Genomic DNA, 20714 nt, shown 5'->3' with positions numbered 1-20714 from the left:
CTGGCAATAAAGGAAAAAGAAATAACATTTTATTGGAATATCTTACTTTTTAGAGATATTTAATTGTTTTTTTCTTAATTAAACTTTCAGTCATCAATTAGTTATTTTATCTTTATCCTGTTAGTAGTTTGAAAATACTTTTAAAATTTGGATTTCATTTAGTCATATGATCCATGAAATACCAGAAATGGCTCCACAACAAAACAACAAACTTACATTTTTGTAGTGTTAAATAATTTTATTTATATTAATATTGTGACTGCGTGAAATATCTACGTTTTTATTTTCTGACTATAAGCCATTGACTAAACCCTGGCAATTCCTAAATAACTATAACTTGAAACCTTAGGCAGCGTCCCACAAGGAGCTGCAACGCTTTCAGTGTTGGGGCTCTTATTTTGAAATGTCACCGGATATGTAGCGTTTGATTCCGTCAGCCTTCACAGCGGTCCGGAGCAGCCTGTCAGTCCTCCGGTCTACTTTGCTCGCATCATTCACGTTAGCTATGTGACTGTGTGGCTGCTTCTTCTGCTTCCCGGACCCCCTCTGCGTCCCGGTCTCTCCGGTCCGGCGTCTGTTCAGGATGGATCAATGCAGAGCTAAACTGGAGTCCACCAGTCTGGTGAAGCTGTACGGGGAATTTACGGGGACCAGTAACCGAAAAGGCAGGTGTGCCGTCATCCTGACCGAGAAGGACCTCGTCGTCCAGAGGCTCACGTCGGCACCTGTCGGACGGAACAAGGTGGTGCTCAGTCTGAAGGACTGTGTCGGCTGCCGGGCTTACCGGGGAAATGACAGTGCGGATAAGGCAGCGTACTTAGTCGCCTACTTTTACCCGCTCAAACGGCGGTGGATGAGTTCCAAGGTATCGCGGCAGAGAGTGGAGCAGGGCTTTCGGCTCGCCTCGCTCCAGGACCCGCAAGCTAACCTGGAGGAGGCAGAGAAGTGGGCTCGCGCTGTCCGAGAGCGCTCTGCCCGGCAACAGTTCCCTAGAAACGGTGAGTGTTGGATAGCAACGACAGCGGAAAGTTTGCAGGTAGTGATAGAAGCAGGATCCCACGCTGCAATTACATTCATCTCTGAATGAGTATACCACTGTGATACTGAGGCAAATATGAGTTTCAGTCGTCACCAAATGACTGTTAACCCACACCTTTGCTCACTGGTGAAAGAGAAAGGTTAGTGAAACGAGAAAGGTGCCGCCTTTTTTATGTATATTTTATCAAAAAGTAGGCAGTTTGCGTATAAGCAAAATGCTAACATGTTAAAAGCTAGGCTTAATCTAAAATCAGTATGCTCAGTTGTCCTCGCCTCGTTTTGCTGATATAATTTAAAAAAAAGACTAAAACAAGACACTTTTTAATATTTTATTCTCTTTTACTTCGTTTCTTCGTTTTGTAAGTGCAAAACATCGTGTAAGTCACCTTCTATTTCTATTTCTTCTATTTCAGTTAATTACCCCCCCCACACACACACACACTATTTAACCTACTTCAAAATCTATGTAGGTGTTGACCTACATCTTCTTTTAATCCAGCATATAAAGGCTTTTAGTGGCACACAGTGCACTGTGTTTAAAGGTAAGCTCAAACATATTTGTGGTCTGTAAAATGTTAAACAGTCCAAAAAGTTAGAAGTTTGCTGTCATATGAAAAAGAAAAGCGGTGCATCCTTACAAGCTGGAAGCTTTGACCTTAAAATGTTGAACATTTTTGAAAATTAATTGATTTAAAATTAATTTTACTCAGAGTAGCTTATTATCTTGTTACAGTCATACTGTGTTATTTATGGTCATGGATTGTAGTGGGAGGAGCTTTAACTGCTTTTACCCTATGATTAAAAAAGGTGATGAATCACTAAGTCTGTTCTTTGTTGTTGTTGTTTTTTTTTTTAACACAATTACACAAATACCAGAAGCATGATTAAATATAAGGTGGCTTTTATTTCTGTTCAGTTTCTGTTAGATCGTTAAAGCCTTAAGTGGTTATTAAAAGCAATGCAATGTACCATTGATGAGTCATCACCTTAAAACTTCACCTTTGTCTTCCTTTTTTTAAAATGCATTTCTCACTTTTCAGGTTCTATGAAATTGTAAAGTACAATTGCACTTAATGTTTACTATACAGGGCCCACTGGTTTTTCTTTCTTGGCTTATTCTTGTATCACTAAATTTTTCCCCGAAGCACCACTGTTACTTAGCTGTTAGTATCCTTATTCATTTCCTATACCAAACAGGTTTCTTGGCACTTTGTCAGATCTCTCCCGAATACCTTTAAACTGCTCCTTGGATTAATAAAACAAAAGAGCCAGTCTAAACAGAGTCGTGTTTCAGGATCTTTTAAGAAACCTGAAAAAACCCACAAGGGATTATTGCTGCTATTGAGTTAAGGTCCAGTGAAGAGGTATGTCTTGTACAGAGTCCTTACTATCAGTTCTGCTTCATCATATTTAACCTCCTGCTTACATGGATAAAACAATTGTCCTGGTGTGTTATGGAGAGTCACTTTTCAGTTCAGTATTTTCAGCCTCCTGCAAACAAACCCACTTGACATAAAAACACACCTGAGAAACATGAGACAATATTGATTGCTTCTTTTGTTAACGTAATGCTGAGACGTATGATCATTCCAGTGGGAGCTATTCTATAACCCACGATTATACTAAAGATAAGTAAAGAAATTATTTGTCCTTAAAAAACAAAAATCCAAAACACTTTTTCCATTTTCTGTCATACATATTATTTCCTTCACACAGAGCACTGTGACCCAGTTAGCATTTTCCACAAAATTTATTTTTAACAAGACAAAATATACTGCAATTCTGCTCTGCCTGTCATTGCCAGAAGAGAAGAGAGTAGACTTTTAGTAGCTCTGGAAAGTTTCATTTGCTTTGAAATGTCTTGTAATATAAGTGCACGGGTTGTAATCCGATACAGTGACTGAATGAGTGTCCCAGGTTGGGACAGCAACCCAAATAAAAGAGGCTCAATGACTTCACCTGATCTAGCTCTGCCTCTCTTATTACTGGTTTATTCAGACCAATGCTTTGTTTTTGGCCTAGTTTTTGCTTCTCACGCTGTATACTACTGACTAATTTAACACATCAAGTGTCATTGTTGCAATGATGGTTGCTCAGTTTCAAGCAAAAGTAAAGAAAAGGAGATAAATCATTTTGAAGTTCCACTGAATGCTATTTCTTTTTGGTTGTAGTACTTGTAGTTTTTTTTTTTTTTTTTTCATGTTTGCATGAGGTGTTTTGTGAAACAATAGGTTTGATTTATAATATAATAATGATAATAATAATGATGATGATGATGATAATAATAACATAGATCTGTATTGTGCCTTTCAAGAAACCTAAGGATGTTTTACATAATAATACAAACGAGATGGGAAAAGCTTTGTTAGATAAAGAGTTTTTTGATAAAGATTAAATTTATCTCACGTTTGTAAGAGGCGTTGATGTGTAAACCAGATAAAGAGTTGCTGAGTTTTTTCTAATCTCTTACACTTACCTTGACTACCAAATACATAGGTTTTACATAGTCAAAAACTTTACTATTTTTGGAATTCTTCTTCTTTTATTGTTGTTGTTGTTATTGTTATTATTATTGTTCAGTAATTGTTCAGTAGCACCATCACCTCACAGCTGGGGCCTCTCTGTGTGGAGTTAGCATGGTCTCCACTTCTCCACAGTCCAAAGACATGCATGTTAGGTTAATTATTAGGATAATTGCGTGTTTGGTTTACTGTAAATTGGCCATAGGTGTGAGCGTGAATAAATCTGTGTTAGCCCTGTGACAGACTGGCAACCTGTCTCACAGGTGGGGTAGACTCCAGCTCCATTGAAGATGGATGAAGTTAAGATAACAAACACTGAATATTGTTCTTGATTCTTATACATTTTCCAGTTGATCTTGATTGCCTCTTTCCTTGGCTGTTTTTGCGTGCAGTTGGGATTCCCGGTCTGCGTCCATGGCCAGCTTTTCTGCTGCATTATGTATGCTTACTAGGGATATACTCTCTGCTGAGGTTAGATCTGGATGCTATGCTTTGGTTGCTACTGTTGGTTGCAAACTAGTTAGCTGGAGCTGTTACAGACTTACAGTATGTATATTCCTTTCTTACTTTCTGTGTGAGTTGGAAACTGTTCATTACACTGACAAGCAGTAAAAAATAGTATGCACGAAGTATTGTTTTTACATTCACACCACTTCAAATGTGGAAAAATAGACAGGTTGATTGTGGCAAACTGTGTTTATGCTATATATGATTTGCTGGGGTAATTTTTTAGTCAGTTGGTTTATTGGTACCTTATATTATAATAAATTGTTGATATTTTAATTTTAGTTGCTAGTTACTGATTTGGGGGTCTAGAAACATTGGAGTGAGGAAGTGTTCCTCTTATATTTGATAGTTGTAGTAATAATAAAAGATTAATGACTCCTCGATGAAATCACCTGAATGCTGATTTTCAATTATTGTCACCTGTCTGGGTTTTGTAGGATAAAGAATCAAATAGAAGTACTGAGAATAAAATATCAGCTGAAAATGAGTCTATTTCAGCGCTACCTGCTGATGTGTTAGATTTCTGAACATTTTCACAGTCAGTTGTGGTAATTTCAAACCTCATTGTAGCTGCAGGGTCTTTGGTATCTTTGGAACAGGCTAATATGATTGCAGCCTGAAAGGGTGTCTCCAGTTAGTTACTCATTGTGCCCGAGGCCTCATGAACCATACTAAATCATGTTCAGGAGCTCTGCATCCAAACCATTACTCTAAATGAGGTCAATGCAATCCTTTCTGACCTCTCCATCAGTATTGATGCTTGTGTCATTGGCTTAATGTCAGGTGTGCTCAAAGAGTTATTCAGAAAACATCTATTTTCTATACACTCATTTTCCTTGTGTTTGTTTCCTTGTGAGATAGCTTATATAGGCATATTTCATGTCTGCTCAACTTGTCCAGTATTGCTTCTCTGCTCTAATGGTTGACACTGAGTCAGCTGCACTTTAGATCACACATACTAGTTTGCATGATAATGATCATTTATCCAAACATCTGTTAGAGGCATGACTGAAACCACCACTTGGTGCTTTTTTTGTGGCTTAGAGAATTGGTTAGGTCACAGGCTGATCATGATACCGCTGTAATTATGCAATGAAATAGTCTGTCGTACTTATTCTCACTGTTGTATTCCAATTAAAGTATTTTCATTGAGAGACATTGAACACAGCGTTGCTTGCTCAGAAAAAGGAAGTGAACAATACATTGCAGGTCATTACCAGCTGTCGGTTAGCTCTGTGGTGTGATGATGTGAAACCTTTGAAAAAATGACACGAGGTGACAGATGAGTCAACTCGCCACGATGGCGCCAAAAAAGACTGATACATTCCTTCTTTGGAAATTACAACTGACACCTCAGCTGCATTACCTGTGTTTTTTTTTCTTAATGGTATTGTCCTGAGGTTACAAACATAAAATTTGAATGAAAAGACTGAATTCACTTGTTGACAGCATTATGATCTTAAGGAAGGCGATGGTATCAGACAGAGAGGTTACAAGTATTGATTAAACCCGACAGAATATATTGTCATCTCGCTCGAGCATGTGGTTGCTGATGTCAAATGATAATGAACTGCAGCACTGCAGTGCAGTGTATATAGTGGAAGTGTAATCAGCAGTTATTGTAATTCCATTTAATCTGTGAACGAAAATGTTACTGGTGGCTACACAAATTTCCAAAAATGGCATAAAAACCTGAAGATTGTGTGACACAACAACACACATCTATGAGAGCTTTAAAATTAGACAAAAATGATGAAACACAAAGAAATGACAATGAAAACAGGCTATTTCTCAGAAAAAATGGGCCCGTGAAAGAGAACAGTGTGCTATTCAAAAATGCTGCTTAAGGATACAAAAACCTTAGCTCAGCAAACTGACCCAATCAAATTACAGAGATCTCAACCAGGTGGTGTAGCTGTAGCCCTGTGGTTGCTCCAGTCTACATGCCCATGTATCTTGCGTTATATAAAAACAAGTTCATTTACCATTGCCATTTATATTAGCAGAGCAAATCATAATAATGGTAAACAGGGAAATTAAAGGGACAATAGCTAAACTCAAAGAAACTCTATTCCCCTCCGTATTGTCACAGCAGATGGTTCTGTCCATTTGTTTGGCATATTTAGTGAGATTTTGCAGACATAAGTCACTTTGTTCACACAGGTTGAGAGACCTGTACTCAATCATTTAGTAACTATCAGTCATGAGGGGAAAAATGATCATTCCCCAACTGGCTGTGTGTAATTGGTGGAGGTTAATGGCAGTCTTTGGCAAAAGGATCGCTAAAGTCATGCATGACTGCGACTTGAACCACCAGCTACCACCAGTTGCTAGGAAAAAATATATATTCCAATTGGTTGGGAAAAACTTCCTTGTGTGTTTGGTCCCAAGTATATTGCTGTGGACATAGTTTGAATGGCTGTAACAGTATAATATAGTGTAGTGTGATAAAGGGTTTTGGAACAAATCGACCATATTAGCAAAACCAAACAAGCAAACTGTTTATTCACAGGGATGACTGAATGGGGCACATTGTAAACCTGAATAGTGTGTCCTTGAGGAACAAACAAAAAAATGAAAACGTGATGATACTAGATGGATGATAATATGGGAGCAGCTTGTTTTTCGTGATGTTGGTGGCTCAGTGTCAACTGTAGAATGATGTGCTGTTTGTGTAGAAAGAGACACTTTTTGCTTAGCATCATGCAGTCACTAAGATTGTCACTAGGATTTTGCACTAATTTGTAGAACAACAACATCAGCCATTGAATTTTTCTAACATTTAGTTTAGAGTTGCAGTCCTACCACTACTACATTTATTTTAATTAATTAATATAATATATATATTTTTTTAGTATGGGTTTTGTAGTCAGTCAACATCAGTGCAGAGTTGAACTCCAGGGCAGAGCGGTGTCATTGTTTGGCCTCTTGAGACAATGTCATTGTCACTTGTAGTTCCTCATTGTCTGGATGATTTTGCTTGTGTGTGTTTTTACCATCAGACGTTTTTGAATTTCAGCATCTGCTACAGCCATGACCCCAATTTCTAGTTTTCCTTTACAGCCTTCGTTATTTGGACGATAATTTAGGTATTGTGTGTATAGAACAAACAACACTGCTGTGACTGTTATTATTTATCTCTGTAACTGAAATCATGAGTAAGGGTTTTGTTCAGGTAGTACTGTAGTGATACACTGAAGGTAATGTTTTGAGTCACTACAGGGATAATGATTTGTGCTAATGCAGTGTAACTGAATATGAGTGTGAAACAATGCAAATGGCTCTGAAGGATCTTATCTGACGTTCTCGAGGGGACTGGCATGGCTTCTTTTAGCTGCAAAATCCAGGCCTCTCTCAGCCAGTCGATGCCGTTACTAACACGTTACCTCAGGCTGAGAAAGTTGAAGCTGGGACACTGGTTTTTGTCCTGCTGCAATAGTTTATAAGTGCAAAGTAGAGTTCTATGTTATATGAACAAGTGATCAATCTTTAGAAGCGACCATTTGTTCTTATTAGCAAACTCAATGTTTTTATTCTTGGACTGTACCAGAGATTCACATCTGTAAATAATGCTTATTTGTCTTAAACTGGGTCTTGGTGCTGCACTCCCGTTCAATCACTGTATGAAATAAGCAGTATTAACTCCTCTCCATTTAAGCCAGCTTTCTTCTAATTGGCTGCCCATTACAAACAGAAGGTTTGAACAGCAGGTGGGTGGAGCTGTGTATTTGAGATGACTGCATTAAGGAAAAGAGAAGAGTAGAAACCATCTGTCAGAAACCAAACGTTTAGAGGTATTTGACTACCAGGGAGTGCTCACAGGATACTTTTCATAGTTAAAATCACGTACAGCATTGTGCTACTGTAAAATCTTGAGTCACCTCTCATTTCTTTATGATTTGGTAGGAAAATGGGACATGGGTAGTAGTTTATTAAAATGTGCAAACATACATGGAATGACTGTATAAAAGGCAGAAACAGAGTTTGAACAATGCTAAGAAGCTTGAAAGTCTATATTTAGTATGATCACCTTTATTCTTCAACATAGTCTGAACTCTCTCACCCAAGCTTTCTTGTAAATTCTTAGTCAGTTTATCGTCATTTTTGGCAAGATCTGCAACACCACTTGCTGAAATGGAGGCTCAAACTCTGACAGAGGCTGGATCCATCGTTGTTGTTGTTTTTTTTTTGTTTTTTTTTACAATTGGCTGTAGACATTCACTGCTGTACTTCTCCTGCATACCAAAATTTTCAAATTTGGGTTCATTACATCATAAGACCTGTATTTTAAAAATACATATTTTAAAACGCAGATCTTTTTTATAATGTAGTAAATACGTACACAGTAAACACAAAGTACAAAAAGTGTGGGTGCATATGCAAACACAATAAGTACATTTGATAATTAGACACAAAAAAGAGCAGGTGCCATTATTTTACAAATACATGTATTTGTATTTCAAGAAATTTATGTTTTCATCTGATTTTTGCCTTTGTCAACTTTGGTTTGTCTATTGCAAGTCGTTTGAGAAAGTGCACTCATTTCTTTGACTTTTTTTTTTTTTTTTGGGATGGTCATATTTGAACTAAAAGTTATGTACTGTAACCAGTCTTTCCCCTAAATTAACCACTACCTTCTCCACCCTGTTTGTGGAGGGGAAGCATACCTAGACACACAGGCTAGGCAGGCTTTTTGGTGACACTAATTTAATGCATAATTTTCAAGCATGTCACCCCTAAATATGATGTTCTCAGCATAACCCTAACACCAAGTCTTAACCCTTAAAAAGGCATATTTGCATTACTTTATAGGAATGTAGTTACACGCGTTCTATGTTTGTCTTTGGTTTCCTGTGACAAATGAGTTCAGTCATTCATTCATTTTTAGATGAGCGGTTCTCGAGAAAGCTGCAGACTGCAGTCTGCCCATCCTGCACGTCTACGTTTTGAACAGATGCAGTCACACATCGAACACACACACACACACACACACACACACACACACACACACACACACACACACACACACACACACACACACACACATTCAGCAAGTTTATCGTTATAGCTGTCCTATATTTAGAACAGTAACTCTGTGTTTTCTTGTATGTTTAATGGGCATCTGTAAATTGTAGCTACAAAAAATAAGATAAGTTACGCTCACTAAATAAGCTCTGCATTATTATTGTCGTAGCCACAGTCTCCACTGTAATTCATCCCAAAGATTATCTGTTCTTTTTGGCCAGCCAAATTCTTCCACATCAATCTCACTCATCCGTGTCTTTATGGACCTGGTGTGCAGTCATGTTGGAATAATGACAAATTGTTCAAATAAAGAGGGGAGCGTGAAATTGTCCAAATTGTTTTGATATGCTTAAGCATTCAGGTGCTTGACTTTATAAACCCGTGGCCATGGAAGCGATTTGAGCACCTGATTTAGATTGATGAGTGAATAGTTTGGGCAGTATAGTGCAGTTTTACTGTTCTTCAATCGTGGCATTTGTTTAGTCAGATTGAAGAAGTTCAGAACAACAACCCGGGTGTGGTTTTTCTCACATTTAGAAGCATGTTTAATTTAGGTTCACACTCTTCTGATGAATCGGTCGTGAACTGTCAGTAGTAATAACGCTTCTCAATTCTTGGAAGTGAACCTACATATTTTATTCATAGCAGGTTGTCTGTGTTGTACAGGATCAAAAGAGAAGTCTACAATAAGCAGAGCTTCATGAGTTCTCACTGCAGCGTTGGAGGCATTGGTGTGTGCAGTCAGACAGCAGTGGCAGCAGCAGTTTTCTCCCAGTGGACCTTACCCAACATACGCAGCAATAGAACTTGATGTGCTGTCTGTAGCTCGAGTTCAGTGTCTCGTTCTCTCACCGGAGCTCACTGTAGGTACTGAGGCTCGCTGCAGCTTTGTGTCCGTAATGCCCCTCTCTGTCTAACTATGAAAAAATGCAAACAGTACAATACATTTCAAAGAAACCCTGTGAGACTTGGATATAGATGCAGGAGCTGAATACAAAACAAGAAGATGACTCTCTGTACATTATAGCAGTGAGTGCAGAAAGTTTTCTGTGCTTCGCCAGATTTCTATTCTCAGAAAAGGCTTCTCAAGTCATTCTTTGATACGCCGACAGCAGCAACCACAGTCCATTCAGGCTACAGCAGAGCAGCTGCTACACCTAAGAGTAAGTCAGTCTTTCCTAGTTTAAAAAAAAAAATGTGGTTATGGGTTTTTTTTAAGGTGGAAAACATTTACATTTCTTCCAAACAGCAGCAGTGTACACTTTTTCTTGTATATTGCTGCATTTTAGTTTTGTTTTTTGTGCTCTTGTCTTGTGACTTTACGTAAAAAAAAAATAATAATAATAATAAATTTGAACTAAAGGCCAGTTTGGATAACGTTAAGTATCTTACTTGTTGGTTGTTTTCTAACCTCCCTTCCCCAATCTCACTCTAGGGCCTAAAATACACAGACAGACAGCTATTAAATCCTCTTTCTCCTTTCACAACCTTTCCATTTATCTCTTAGCTCAGGATACAGTAAGGGCAACTGCGTAATATACATGCAGGGTGATTTCAATTCAAACCTCAGTGTCGTAAACTCTCTGCCTTACTTAATATAGATTTACAGAAGGCTAACCACTGCCACCTCCTCCTGCTCCTCAGCCTTCCACACCCTTTGTGGTTCTGGCTCAGCAGAAATTTGCTTGTGAGCTTGAGGAGCTTCCACTCTTTGATTTACAAACCGCTTGAAGAGTTATCACCTCAGTGCAGCTAAGTGCTCCTGCAGTTAGCTCCAGTCAGACGAGATGTGGTTTCTTTAAAGGCAGAGCCTATGATTCAGTTTCAAAAGGAAAGTCTTAACCTAAAATATCACTTTAAAATATTCTGTCAGGGCCTTTAATGGACACTTTGTTTTCTGAAGCATGGAAAGTTTCATTTATTTAAATTGGTAAACACAGATGGTAAAGCTGAGTATACACTGTGCTGATGAAAGATGACTAGCGTGAAAGATACTGTTTGTCGTGGCTTCGAAACTCACACAGTCTTCTGTATGAGGTCGATCTTTCTACAAAAAGAATTTTAAACAATGGCAGAAATTTGGGATGATCAACTCACAATGTGACTGCCACTATGACCTACAGCTGCTAACCAGCCAATAGGAAAGCAGCAGCAAGCATGCAATAGTGTGATCAACGTCACAAAGACACAAACAATAACAAACTCAAATGGAATGTATTGTAGTAAAATATGCAAAACCAAGTGTTTGGAATTCCAACAAAGAAGAAAATCTAGTTTAGGTTTGGTATCGGAAGCTCGTCTGCACGATATGTCATTTAACACTTATCCAAAGTTAACTTTCTAAAGAAGACAAATAGTTGAGGAACTGTTCCCACGATGGAGCCCACAGTTCAGCTGGGATTATAAACCATACCATATACATGCAACAAACTCAATGTCCTAACAGTTTATTAGCTTATTATGCTCCACAGTTTGTCTTGTAATGAATTTATAGGATCCTAATAAGTATACTTAAAGGATTTTGCACGTTGATTTGACTACAAAAACATAATTAATGGCAACATGGAAAATATGGTGATTTTTGCACCCTTTTCATTAAGGCTCTCATTTTGTTCAGTATTGAGATCACGTTTATTTATCATGACTATTTATTGATTTTAATGACATCTCATGTAAACAGAACACTGCTCTCACGTCTTCACATCTAAATTTTGTATTTAAAAAAAAATGGTCATCTTTATTCACATAGCTTCTTAGGTAGGTAGATGGATAGATATTTTGGCGAAGGTATGTGTTTGTTGGAAAACACATCTCTTGGGCAAATGGGTGCGATTGGTTGGCGGATTCAGTGCATCTTTGCGATCTGGATGGATACACGGATGCACTGCTCTGGTTTGCCAGTCAGTTGAGTCTGTTCACCTGCAGGTAGCGTTTTCAGTGGGAGAAACATTTTGTCACTCGTCCTTGTGATGACTTCAGTGACCAGAATAAACTTTCTGGGATTTCCTTACCTGGATGATTAAGCATGTATTTTCAAAACCTACACAGGCTTATTTTGATGGATGTCTGAGGTGATGGTAGTTGATTAATGGTAGCAACCACTTCATTGTTTTTCTTGGGCTTCATGCATTAATTACAGTGCAGTTTGTGGTATGTTTTCAGGTGGTTCTATCTAATCCGAAGTATTTCCAAACAAGCTTGTCAAGCCCTGTTGTTCTGTTTGTATATCTGTCTTTTAATTTGTTCTTACTTATCTAGACTAGTCCAGGAACAGCTGTGATTGTCACATTCTGATTTAGAAAATGCTTGAGTTTCTATTGCTTTGCGTTTCATGTAGAAGTAGGTGCATTTTAAATTTCGCTCCATCATGCTCATTTAATTGTGGGAAGCCAAAATCATGAATGAGATTAAAATTCAATTAGTTGTAGAACCCTAGAAACATTTCTCTCAGATGTAATCACTAAAGTGGCTTCCACTATTTATTTAATTTTTGTTTCACCTCATGTTTTTGGTAGGCTACGTTAAAATAAAAAACCCATTAGAGCGACATAAGAGAATTACTGATTTTGAAATAGTTTAACTCATTGAATCTGTCACATTGCGCAGAGCTGGAAGAGCACGTATTGTGTCAAATACAGTACGAAATAGATGTTAATCCAATAATCTCTTAAATGTGGAAACTGGATTCCTTCCTAATGGGTGTTGTCAAGGCTTAGAGTGCAAATCTGCACTGAGCAACAGGCAGAAGTGTGAGCACAGCCTGTGGTGTATCTGTCTTTCCTTCTACATGTTCTTTAGGTGAATTTTATGCAATAATATTAGCTACCAAAAAAGGTCATGTAATGTTGTCTGGGATTTCATAGACTCTTCTGTGGGTTAAGTTAACACAAATATATGTAAATATATGTAGTTACCTATCTCTTAGTTTTGAATTATAATGTTTTTTTTTTTACTTCTTGGCTAGTTGTAATCATTGTCTGAATCATGGTCATCTTTTCCTATATGTGAAACGGACATTAAGACTTAGAGCAAAATATAACCCGATGTCTCATCTCTCTCTTTAAATCCCCAGTTTTCACTGAGTTTTGACAGTTTGACTGGTCCCATCTGCAGATTTATGCTGGCCGAGATGCGGGCTCAGCAAAGCGTAATGAAAAGCTCGGAATTTTTCATCAAAAATTGCAACATTATAATTTCCTAATCACAGACGGTTGATGCTTTGTCATACTTCACTGCTGAAGGGGAACTGAGATACCGGAACTACTGACTGATGAGTGCAAGTCATCACTGTTAGTCAGACTGAGTCGTAGAGCAGTGATCACACTTCAAACAGAAACAGTGACCATGTAAGGTCATAGAAATAATGAAGATGCAGCTTGATGAATATCCCTGTGTCCCTTCCTAAATACAAACACTGAATTTATATAACTTCAATTAAAAAGAGTATTAAAAAGACTGGAGAAGTTTTCACAAAAAAATTGGAATAAGTGCATTTGAAGTTTACCATGAGACATTCATGTCTGTGTCTGGTTTATACAAGCAGATACAGCAGGAAAAAGAAAAAGGAAGCTGTCTGTTCTCACACTATATATGCACCCAGAAAGCTACTATAAGAAACCTTCCCAGAAAATGTGTGTTTTTTTTTTTAAATGTTTTTTCTTTTCTTTTTTTACTGCTCCTGGGTTTTCCCTTTCATTTAGGTTGTTATTTCCTGTGGCGAATAGCTCAGTAGTGATTATTCCATTAAGATCTGGAACGGTTCCAATGCTGTTGGTTTGAAGAGAGGAGATGAGACGTCTGTAATCACAGATCAAGTAAACGTAGTTGAGGCGCAGAGCATAGCTTTGTTGTTGGAAGTTTCCTGTCATTTTGTATCTTGATTGTTGTTTGTGAGGTTACTTTTTAAATTTACACAGTTCCCTTAATCGCCTCATCCAAGATGCTGAGTTTCTTGTTTTCACCAATTTTCACCAATTGTGTGAAGATGTTCCAGTTTGACTTCTGCTGCAATTGTTATTATTTTTTTTTTATGCTTTATTTTTTTATGATAAATTGATTGGCATTTGCGTCAGCAGGGCTTTCATCAGGACTATACAGATCATCAGCAAATAAACAAACACGACGCTTATCTGCTGTCATAAAACTCCAACCAGTAGACTGTTTAGAAAAAAAAAATATATATATATATTTGCTACAGTCTTTTGCATCTTATATTAGATGTTTTGGCTCAGTGCCATGTTGCTGCTGCAGCAGAGTTAATGATAGAGGAGGAAACCCAGAGCGTGGACAGACAGACGAGAAGATAGTGTCCTCTGGAATGTTTGTAGAAAAGCGCTATATAAATACAGGCCATTTACCATTTACCATTTAGAAGAGGAGGGGTGCCACACAGGAAGTGGCATAGGACTGGGTTTAGCCAGCAAGAACTGCTGTGTGGGTGTTGGGATGCACACACACACACACACACACACACACACACACACACACACACACACACACACACAGACACAGACACAGACACAGACCAAGGTCAGGGCGTTCGGTGCCAGCTGTCGTGCAGCTGATTCATGAGGGCACTTTCTTGTCTTTCCCTCAGGAGTCCAGTCGCTATGATTTTGACATTACTGCATCTGAATGATACAAGGAAATGTGACGTTAACGCTCTGCATTTATAAAAAGACATAACCAGCCTTTCTTGAATGCCAGTTTATAGACTAATGTGATTATTGTGTACCGTTACATACAGGTTTTACCTGCCATTACCGTTACCCGAAGGACCTTCTGCTAACCCGAAAAAGAAAAGTGTAAATGTTTTTTTTTTTGTTTTTTTTTAATTTATATGCTCTCATTTTATATGAGCTCAGAGTGATAGGCTGATACGTTTTGCTTTCATTTAGTCACAATAGTTTCCCTCCCTGTATGTGTGTCTGCATATGTAAACCCTCTTCTCAGATACATGAAGCAGAGCCCAGTGAAGTGAAGATAACCTTAATTACTTTAGGTTATGTTACTGTGAAGGTAATAAAACAACGGAGAGAGTAAGAAAAAAGTATTCCTGTTTCCTGGATCCATCCATCCCACAAAGCATCAGCTCAGGGGAAACCCTGCACTTAATTGTGCACAGTTCACTTGTTCAGGCTCGGCCTTGGCCACTGGAGCGCCTTGAGGCGACTGTTGTTGTGATTTGGCGCTATATAAATTGAATTGAATTGAGTTGGAGCTTATTGTACCAATGCTTTGGTGGAATTGCAAGCATTATCTTGCAATTCCACCAAAATGTGGTGTGGCTCATTTCTGAAGTGACACAGAAACTGCTCTCACACCGGTCAGAGTAGTCCTGGGTGTATTTTCAGCAGAAGCCTCGTCAGTTTGCACAGAGAGGACGAGGAGTCAGCAGGTCAGAGGAAGGATAGAGAGTCTGGTCGATTAACAAAATAGAGGAACCTGTGCATGTATTCCTGGAATTACTACAATCAAGGACACGGGTATTGAGTAATACTTACCAGTTCTTCTGCTTTACTGAAATAAAAGGAAAAAATTGAATTCTTGGGAAAAATGAGAAGTAATTAAAATGAAATTGCATACTTGAAGTGAAAATATACAGAAAACCACATCATATTACTTCTTAAATCAAGTCCCCAACCTCTCCTTAGTGTCTAGAGCACTGATGACCTTATACAGGAAAATAATAGTGGGGATAGTGTGGGTTGTCCTCTATTAATGGATAAAGTTTTATTTGTCACTAAAATACTTTAATATATTTAAAATTACTCACTTTGGGGATTCTGATTCATGTTGATTTATTATACTGTGATTTAAATGTAGCTGAGCATTGTGACACTTGTATTTTTCCTTTATTTGCTGTTCCCTTCTGAGTTATTCCAGCAAACTAATAATGAGATAACAAATGAGAATAAATTAAACAAGCAAATATACTCAGGTGTGTCTATTGGCTCTAAAGCACGAGCAAAGATCGAGCTTTGCACCACATAGTCCAGATTCCAGAATTACCGGTTTAATCCACAGATGCTGCAATATTACTTAGATAGTGCTAATAAAGTGGCAGCAGTGTGTATAAAGTTATGGCAATGGTTCAGTTCAGGATTACTGAAAAAAGACTTAACGCCTGAAGAGTTCACCTCAGGTCAAACTGTTAAGGTGCCGTAACGTGTAAACCTCTTTCCGACCGGTTTCTCTGCATTCCAGCGGTATCACTGTCAATTAGGTTTTTAACCAGTTAGACACACTCATCACTAAAGCATTTCAGTTGTTCAGCTGTCAGACGTGCTAGGATGAAAATCCAATCAACTGCAAGAATCAACTGTGAGAATTCTCAGGAATATCACTGTAGGGTTTTTGGATATTGAGTTGAAACAATATAGCATGACACCCAGACTTTTTTTATTGGATCACACTATTTTTAGAAGAGTTTATTCCCCCCCCGTACCTGTTTGTAAAATGATCCCTTAGCTGCAGCTTGTCAAATGTAGCGGATAACTTCACCAGAGCTTTTTTTTTGCCTTTTATTTTAAATATTTCCCATCTGACCTCCAACAAAAACACACTGAAAGGGAGAGGAGGAATGAGATGGAAAATTCATGAAGTAGTTTGCTTATAGGTTTTGTGTGGGGAGGCAAGAAATGTTCTTTCTATAACTTTCTAAAACATTTGAGATATCACCATGATATCATCTTTCGTTTCTCTCTCAGAGCTCGTATCGTACTTTGCATATTAAGTAATAATCTTTCAGATAAAATGGACCTTTTAGGCTAATGTGTAATTTTTATATTAAAATGAGCACTTATTTACCTTATACTGGTAAATACAAAATCCAGTCAGTCAGTTCTTTCCCTTTAAGTCAGCGTTCCTTTAACTGGGCGCCCCTTCATAAGAACTGCAGGTGGATGCTGCTGCTCTGATTAGAGTCAGAGCTCTTCAAAAGGACGTCCCCTCTCACTTCCATCACGAGGATTCGAGTTTTAAAAACTGACTGAAAGAGCACTCTGAAAAGATTGCATTCAGGATTGCTGTACCTAATTAGTCCTCCTCAGAGGAACAGAAGGCCAGCAGCAGTTCTTCTCTGTTTTTTTTAAGCCCCCACACCCAGTCTTCTTCACTGTGTTAAAAAGATCACTGTGAGATCTTTGTAACCCTCTGATAACTGTTTCAATCCCCAATTTGCATCAACCCCGCAGTTAAAAATTTAGCAAAGAGCTCAGAGCTGTGCACATTCATCTTGAGATGCAAGCTGTGTCATTGGACTAAGTTAGTGTGTGCCACTGACCTTTGTTTCTGCTTGCGTCCACAAATTTTTCTGTCAGGTCTGTGCACAAAGTCTCCTTATCAGTGGGTTCTTAAGTAAATGAGCTGTATTTCATAGCAGCTGCAGGTACATTACAGGTAATATCACAAAATTAAATTTTATCACATTAAAGTACATTTATCACATTAAAAGAATGCACAAAATTTGCAAAAGATCAGCTGATGCAGAAAAAATACCAAAAACAGTGGGTCAACACATGCATGCATCAGCCAAAAATCAGTTCACATTAATGTGCAGAACATTCAAGGCTCTAGTTCATGCTGGAAGTGTTTCTGTGTATGGCCCATGTTTCTGTCGCTGAAGGCATTCATTATCATGACCTTTTATCCCGCTGGGTCTATGCAGGCGATTCAGGCTTGCACTCCATCGGTTCCTTCCTGTTGCGGTATTAATGAAATATTTTAGCAGTAACAATCGTTTTGCACCTCCATCCTCTCCTTTACACGAGGCCAAAGCTGGTTAGGAGAGATAAGGCTACTGTTTGTGCATGCATCTCCAAATATACCAGTGTGCAGATTCCCAGGTGTCCTGGCTTCTGGCTTTTCTTATGTAGGAACATTTAGTGCTGTGTCTTTTGTGTTTAATATTTTATGACATTTCAACAAAAACTACTTCCTTTCTTGGTACAATGTGTGTACCCTTACTGAAATGTCTAAATGCTAGGGGGTGACCTTATTATTAGCCAACTCAATGCAAATTTGCATTTCAGCTTGGCACAGTGGATGTAAACACATTACCCTGATTAACCTTGCATCGTGTGTGCATAAAAAAATAAAAATAAAACAAAAACTATTCATCTCTCCATCTCTGTTTTTTCATTTTATTCACAAGCATTTTTTTTATGGCACTACAGAACACATACATCATCCTGCCAGGCCGTCCTCCCACTGGTGCTGAAGGGGCACAAAACACTAAAGAAAACAAGGCGAGAATTATGATGGTCTATCAAAGATATAGTATAACACAGAGACGTGTGCAGTATGAAAAATATCCGATATAATATATAATATATATATTTTCTTTAAATCATTTCTCAAAGAAGCAGTCAAGTTTCAGTTTCCCAGTATACAATTTGTGGTGTATCTTCAAACCCGTCATACTTATTCTGATCATATTTGTGGATTCCTTTAGTTACATTTTCTTTCCTCTGCATTGTAGGGGTGTTGATGAGCCAAATGTCCCGCCCGTGCCAGATGATGCTGCTGGTGAACCCACAGAGTGGGAAAGGACAAGCACTCACGCTGTACAACAACCACATCCAACGAATGCTGAATGAAGCCGGCATTAAACACACTCTGGTTATCACGGGTGAGTCGCAGGCACATATTCTACGCTCATTTTGGTTTGATTTTTAATAGATGTTTATTAAAAAGAACTTCACATGTGCACTTTGAGAGCAGAGCTGCAAACAAACAAAACAAATCAGTCAAGCTTTTTATTCCCAGAGAATTCAATAACTGTAACTAATTCATTCAAGTCTGAAAAAGACTTGAAAATGTAAATTAATATTCACTCTATTTTTGTCTGATTTACCCTCATTTGAAAAACGAGACAGACACTTGATTTGTGCCTGATGGATTGATGAGTATCTGACTTTTAAGATAAATTGGTAATATTTAATGAATCCATCCAAGGAGGAAAAAGTCCTTGAGTAAGATCTCTGTTTGCTCCACAGGACTGAAAGAAATCATCTATTATACATGAATCAAATCATCTTCTGGGATATTTGAATTGCTGGCTCAGTTGACTGAGTGCTTAATAAAATAACGGAATAAAAAGACACTGAATTGGGAACGTTTATGTGGTTAGCTTAAAGATTCACAGTCAGCTTTCTGCACAGAGTTTACATGTTCTTCCTCCCACAGTTAAAAAGATGTTGTGTATGAGGATTATTGGCGAGTCTAAATTGGCGAGCTTTTTGTTCTTTTTGGTCAGCCGTGGCTTGGATGCCATCTTTGCCCAGATCGTTCTTGCTGTTGAATCATGAACTCTGACCTTAACCGAGGCAAGTGAGGCCTGCAGTTTTTAGATGTTGTCCTGGGTTCTTTTGTAACCTCCTGGATAAGTCATTGATGCGGGCATGCAGTCTTAGAGTAATTTTGGAAGGCCAGCCCCCCCAGGAAGGTTCATCACTGTTCCATTTGTGGATAATGGCTCTCACCATGGTTCGCTGGAGTCCCAAAGCCTTAGAAATTGCTTTGTAGACCTTTCCAGACTGATTCCAATGACTTTGTTTCTCAGCTGTTTCTTTGCATGATGTGTTGCTCTTTGTCAGATGTGTCGCTCTTTGAAGTGATTTCTTGAATCTGGCACTAATCAGACCTGAATTTGACTACTGAAAATGAATCAGCTTTCCTAAAAACTGCGTTAATCACAGTTAATTCCTGATTTAAGAGTGGCAAATACTTTTTCACAGCACTGTACAAGGGGGTTATCAGGTGTGGGTTTTGATGTTTATGGGCTGATAATATTATTTTATATGTTTGGACCACCTTCAGATCTGGTGGGTTTTTTAAAAGGAAGTTCCATTCTCTTCCCTTGACCCTGTGCCTCTTCTCCAGTGTGTCAGAACCGTTATTCTTTAGCTTAATTTTCAGTAAGTGGATAAAGTTACAGGGAGACACAGCTGGTGATTAGGCAGGTAGTGAGCAGCAATGATGTTGGTGTGGCCAGAAAAGTTACAGTGACACGCTAAATGTTCATCCTCAGCACCTTAAAGAAACTGCAGTGAATTGGAGGACTAATTCATGGAGCAAAACATAGTCAGTGTATTAAAAAAATGATAAGCAGATTTGTCTTGGCATCTCTTTTTAGCTGAGACGCTGAATTTATGCTTAGGCCTTAGACGTGGGTTTGATCATTTTAAAAGAGAAGTGGATGCTTAAAGTTTGTGGTGAAATCACATTGCGAGGGAACATTGCGAGTGGTCATAATAGGATTTCCAGGGAGGAATCTAAAAATAGCAGATGCACTGATATCGGTCCGGAGGAGGGTGAGTCAATGATCTTAAACAGGCCAGGTTTGTAATTTTTATGGATGTATTGCTGTAATTTTTTAATCACACCTCATATTGTAGCAGTGCATACTTACAAGTCAACCTCCCACTAGCAGGATGAGTCAATGATGACACCAACCAACACACACAGCTCAGCAAAGGCCACACCTCCATTCATGGATCTGCTTTTCTTTCCCTCTCTCTGTCTCTCTATCTACTGCTGCCCAAATCCTCTTGTTTTCATGCTGCTGCCACCATTATGTTGACCAACTGCCTCTGAACCGTAAGCATGCTGTGCTGTTAT

The 20714-nt window shown here is 38.4% G+C and overlaps 1 protein-coding gene across 1 annotated transcript in view; it reads left to right on the top strand.

The window, feature by feature from the left end:
- Positions 1-209: 209 nt before the first annotated feature.
- The window catches only part of LOC113023970 (sphingosine kinase 1), a 40831-nt gene continuing 20326 nt past the window's right edge, over positions 210-20714 (top strand). Inside the window, exons 1-2 of the mRNA XM_026170478.2 lie at positions 210-998; positions 18574-18723. Of these exons, the coding sequence (XP_026026263.1) occupies positions 584-998; positions 18574-18723 (565 nt within the window). The 5' untranslated portion in view covers positions 210-583. The remainder of the gene's footprint in view (positions 999-18573; positions 18724-20714) is intronic.

The sequence above is a fragment of the Astatotilapia calliptera genome, chromosome 6 (genome assembly GCF_964374335.1).
Source record: "Astatotilapia calliptera chromosome 6, fAstCal68.1, whole genome shotgun sequence".
Taxonomy (NCBI): Eukaryota; Metazoa; Chordata; class Actinopteri; order Cichliformes; family Cichlidae; genus Astatotilapia; species Astatotilapia calliptera.
The sequence above is the reverse complement of the archived record's forward strand: the minus strand, read 5'-3'. Positions and strand labels throughout refer to the sequence as shown.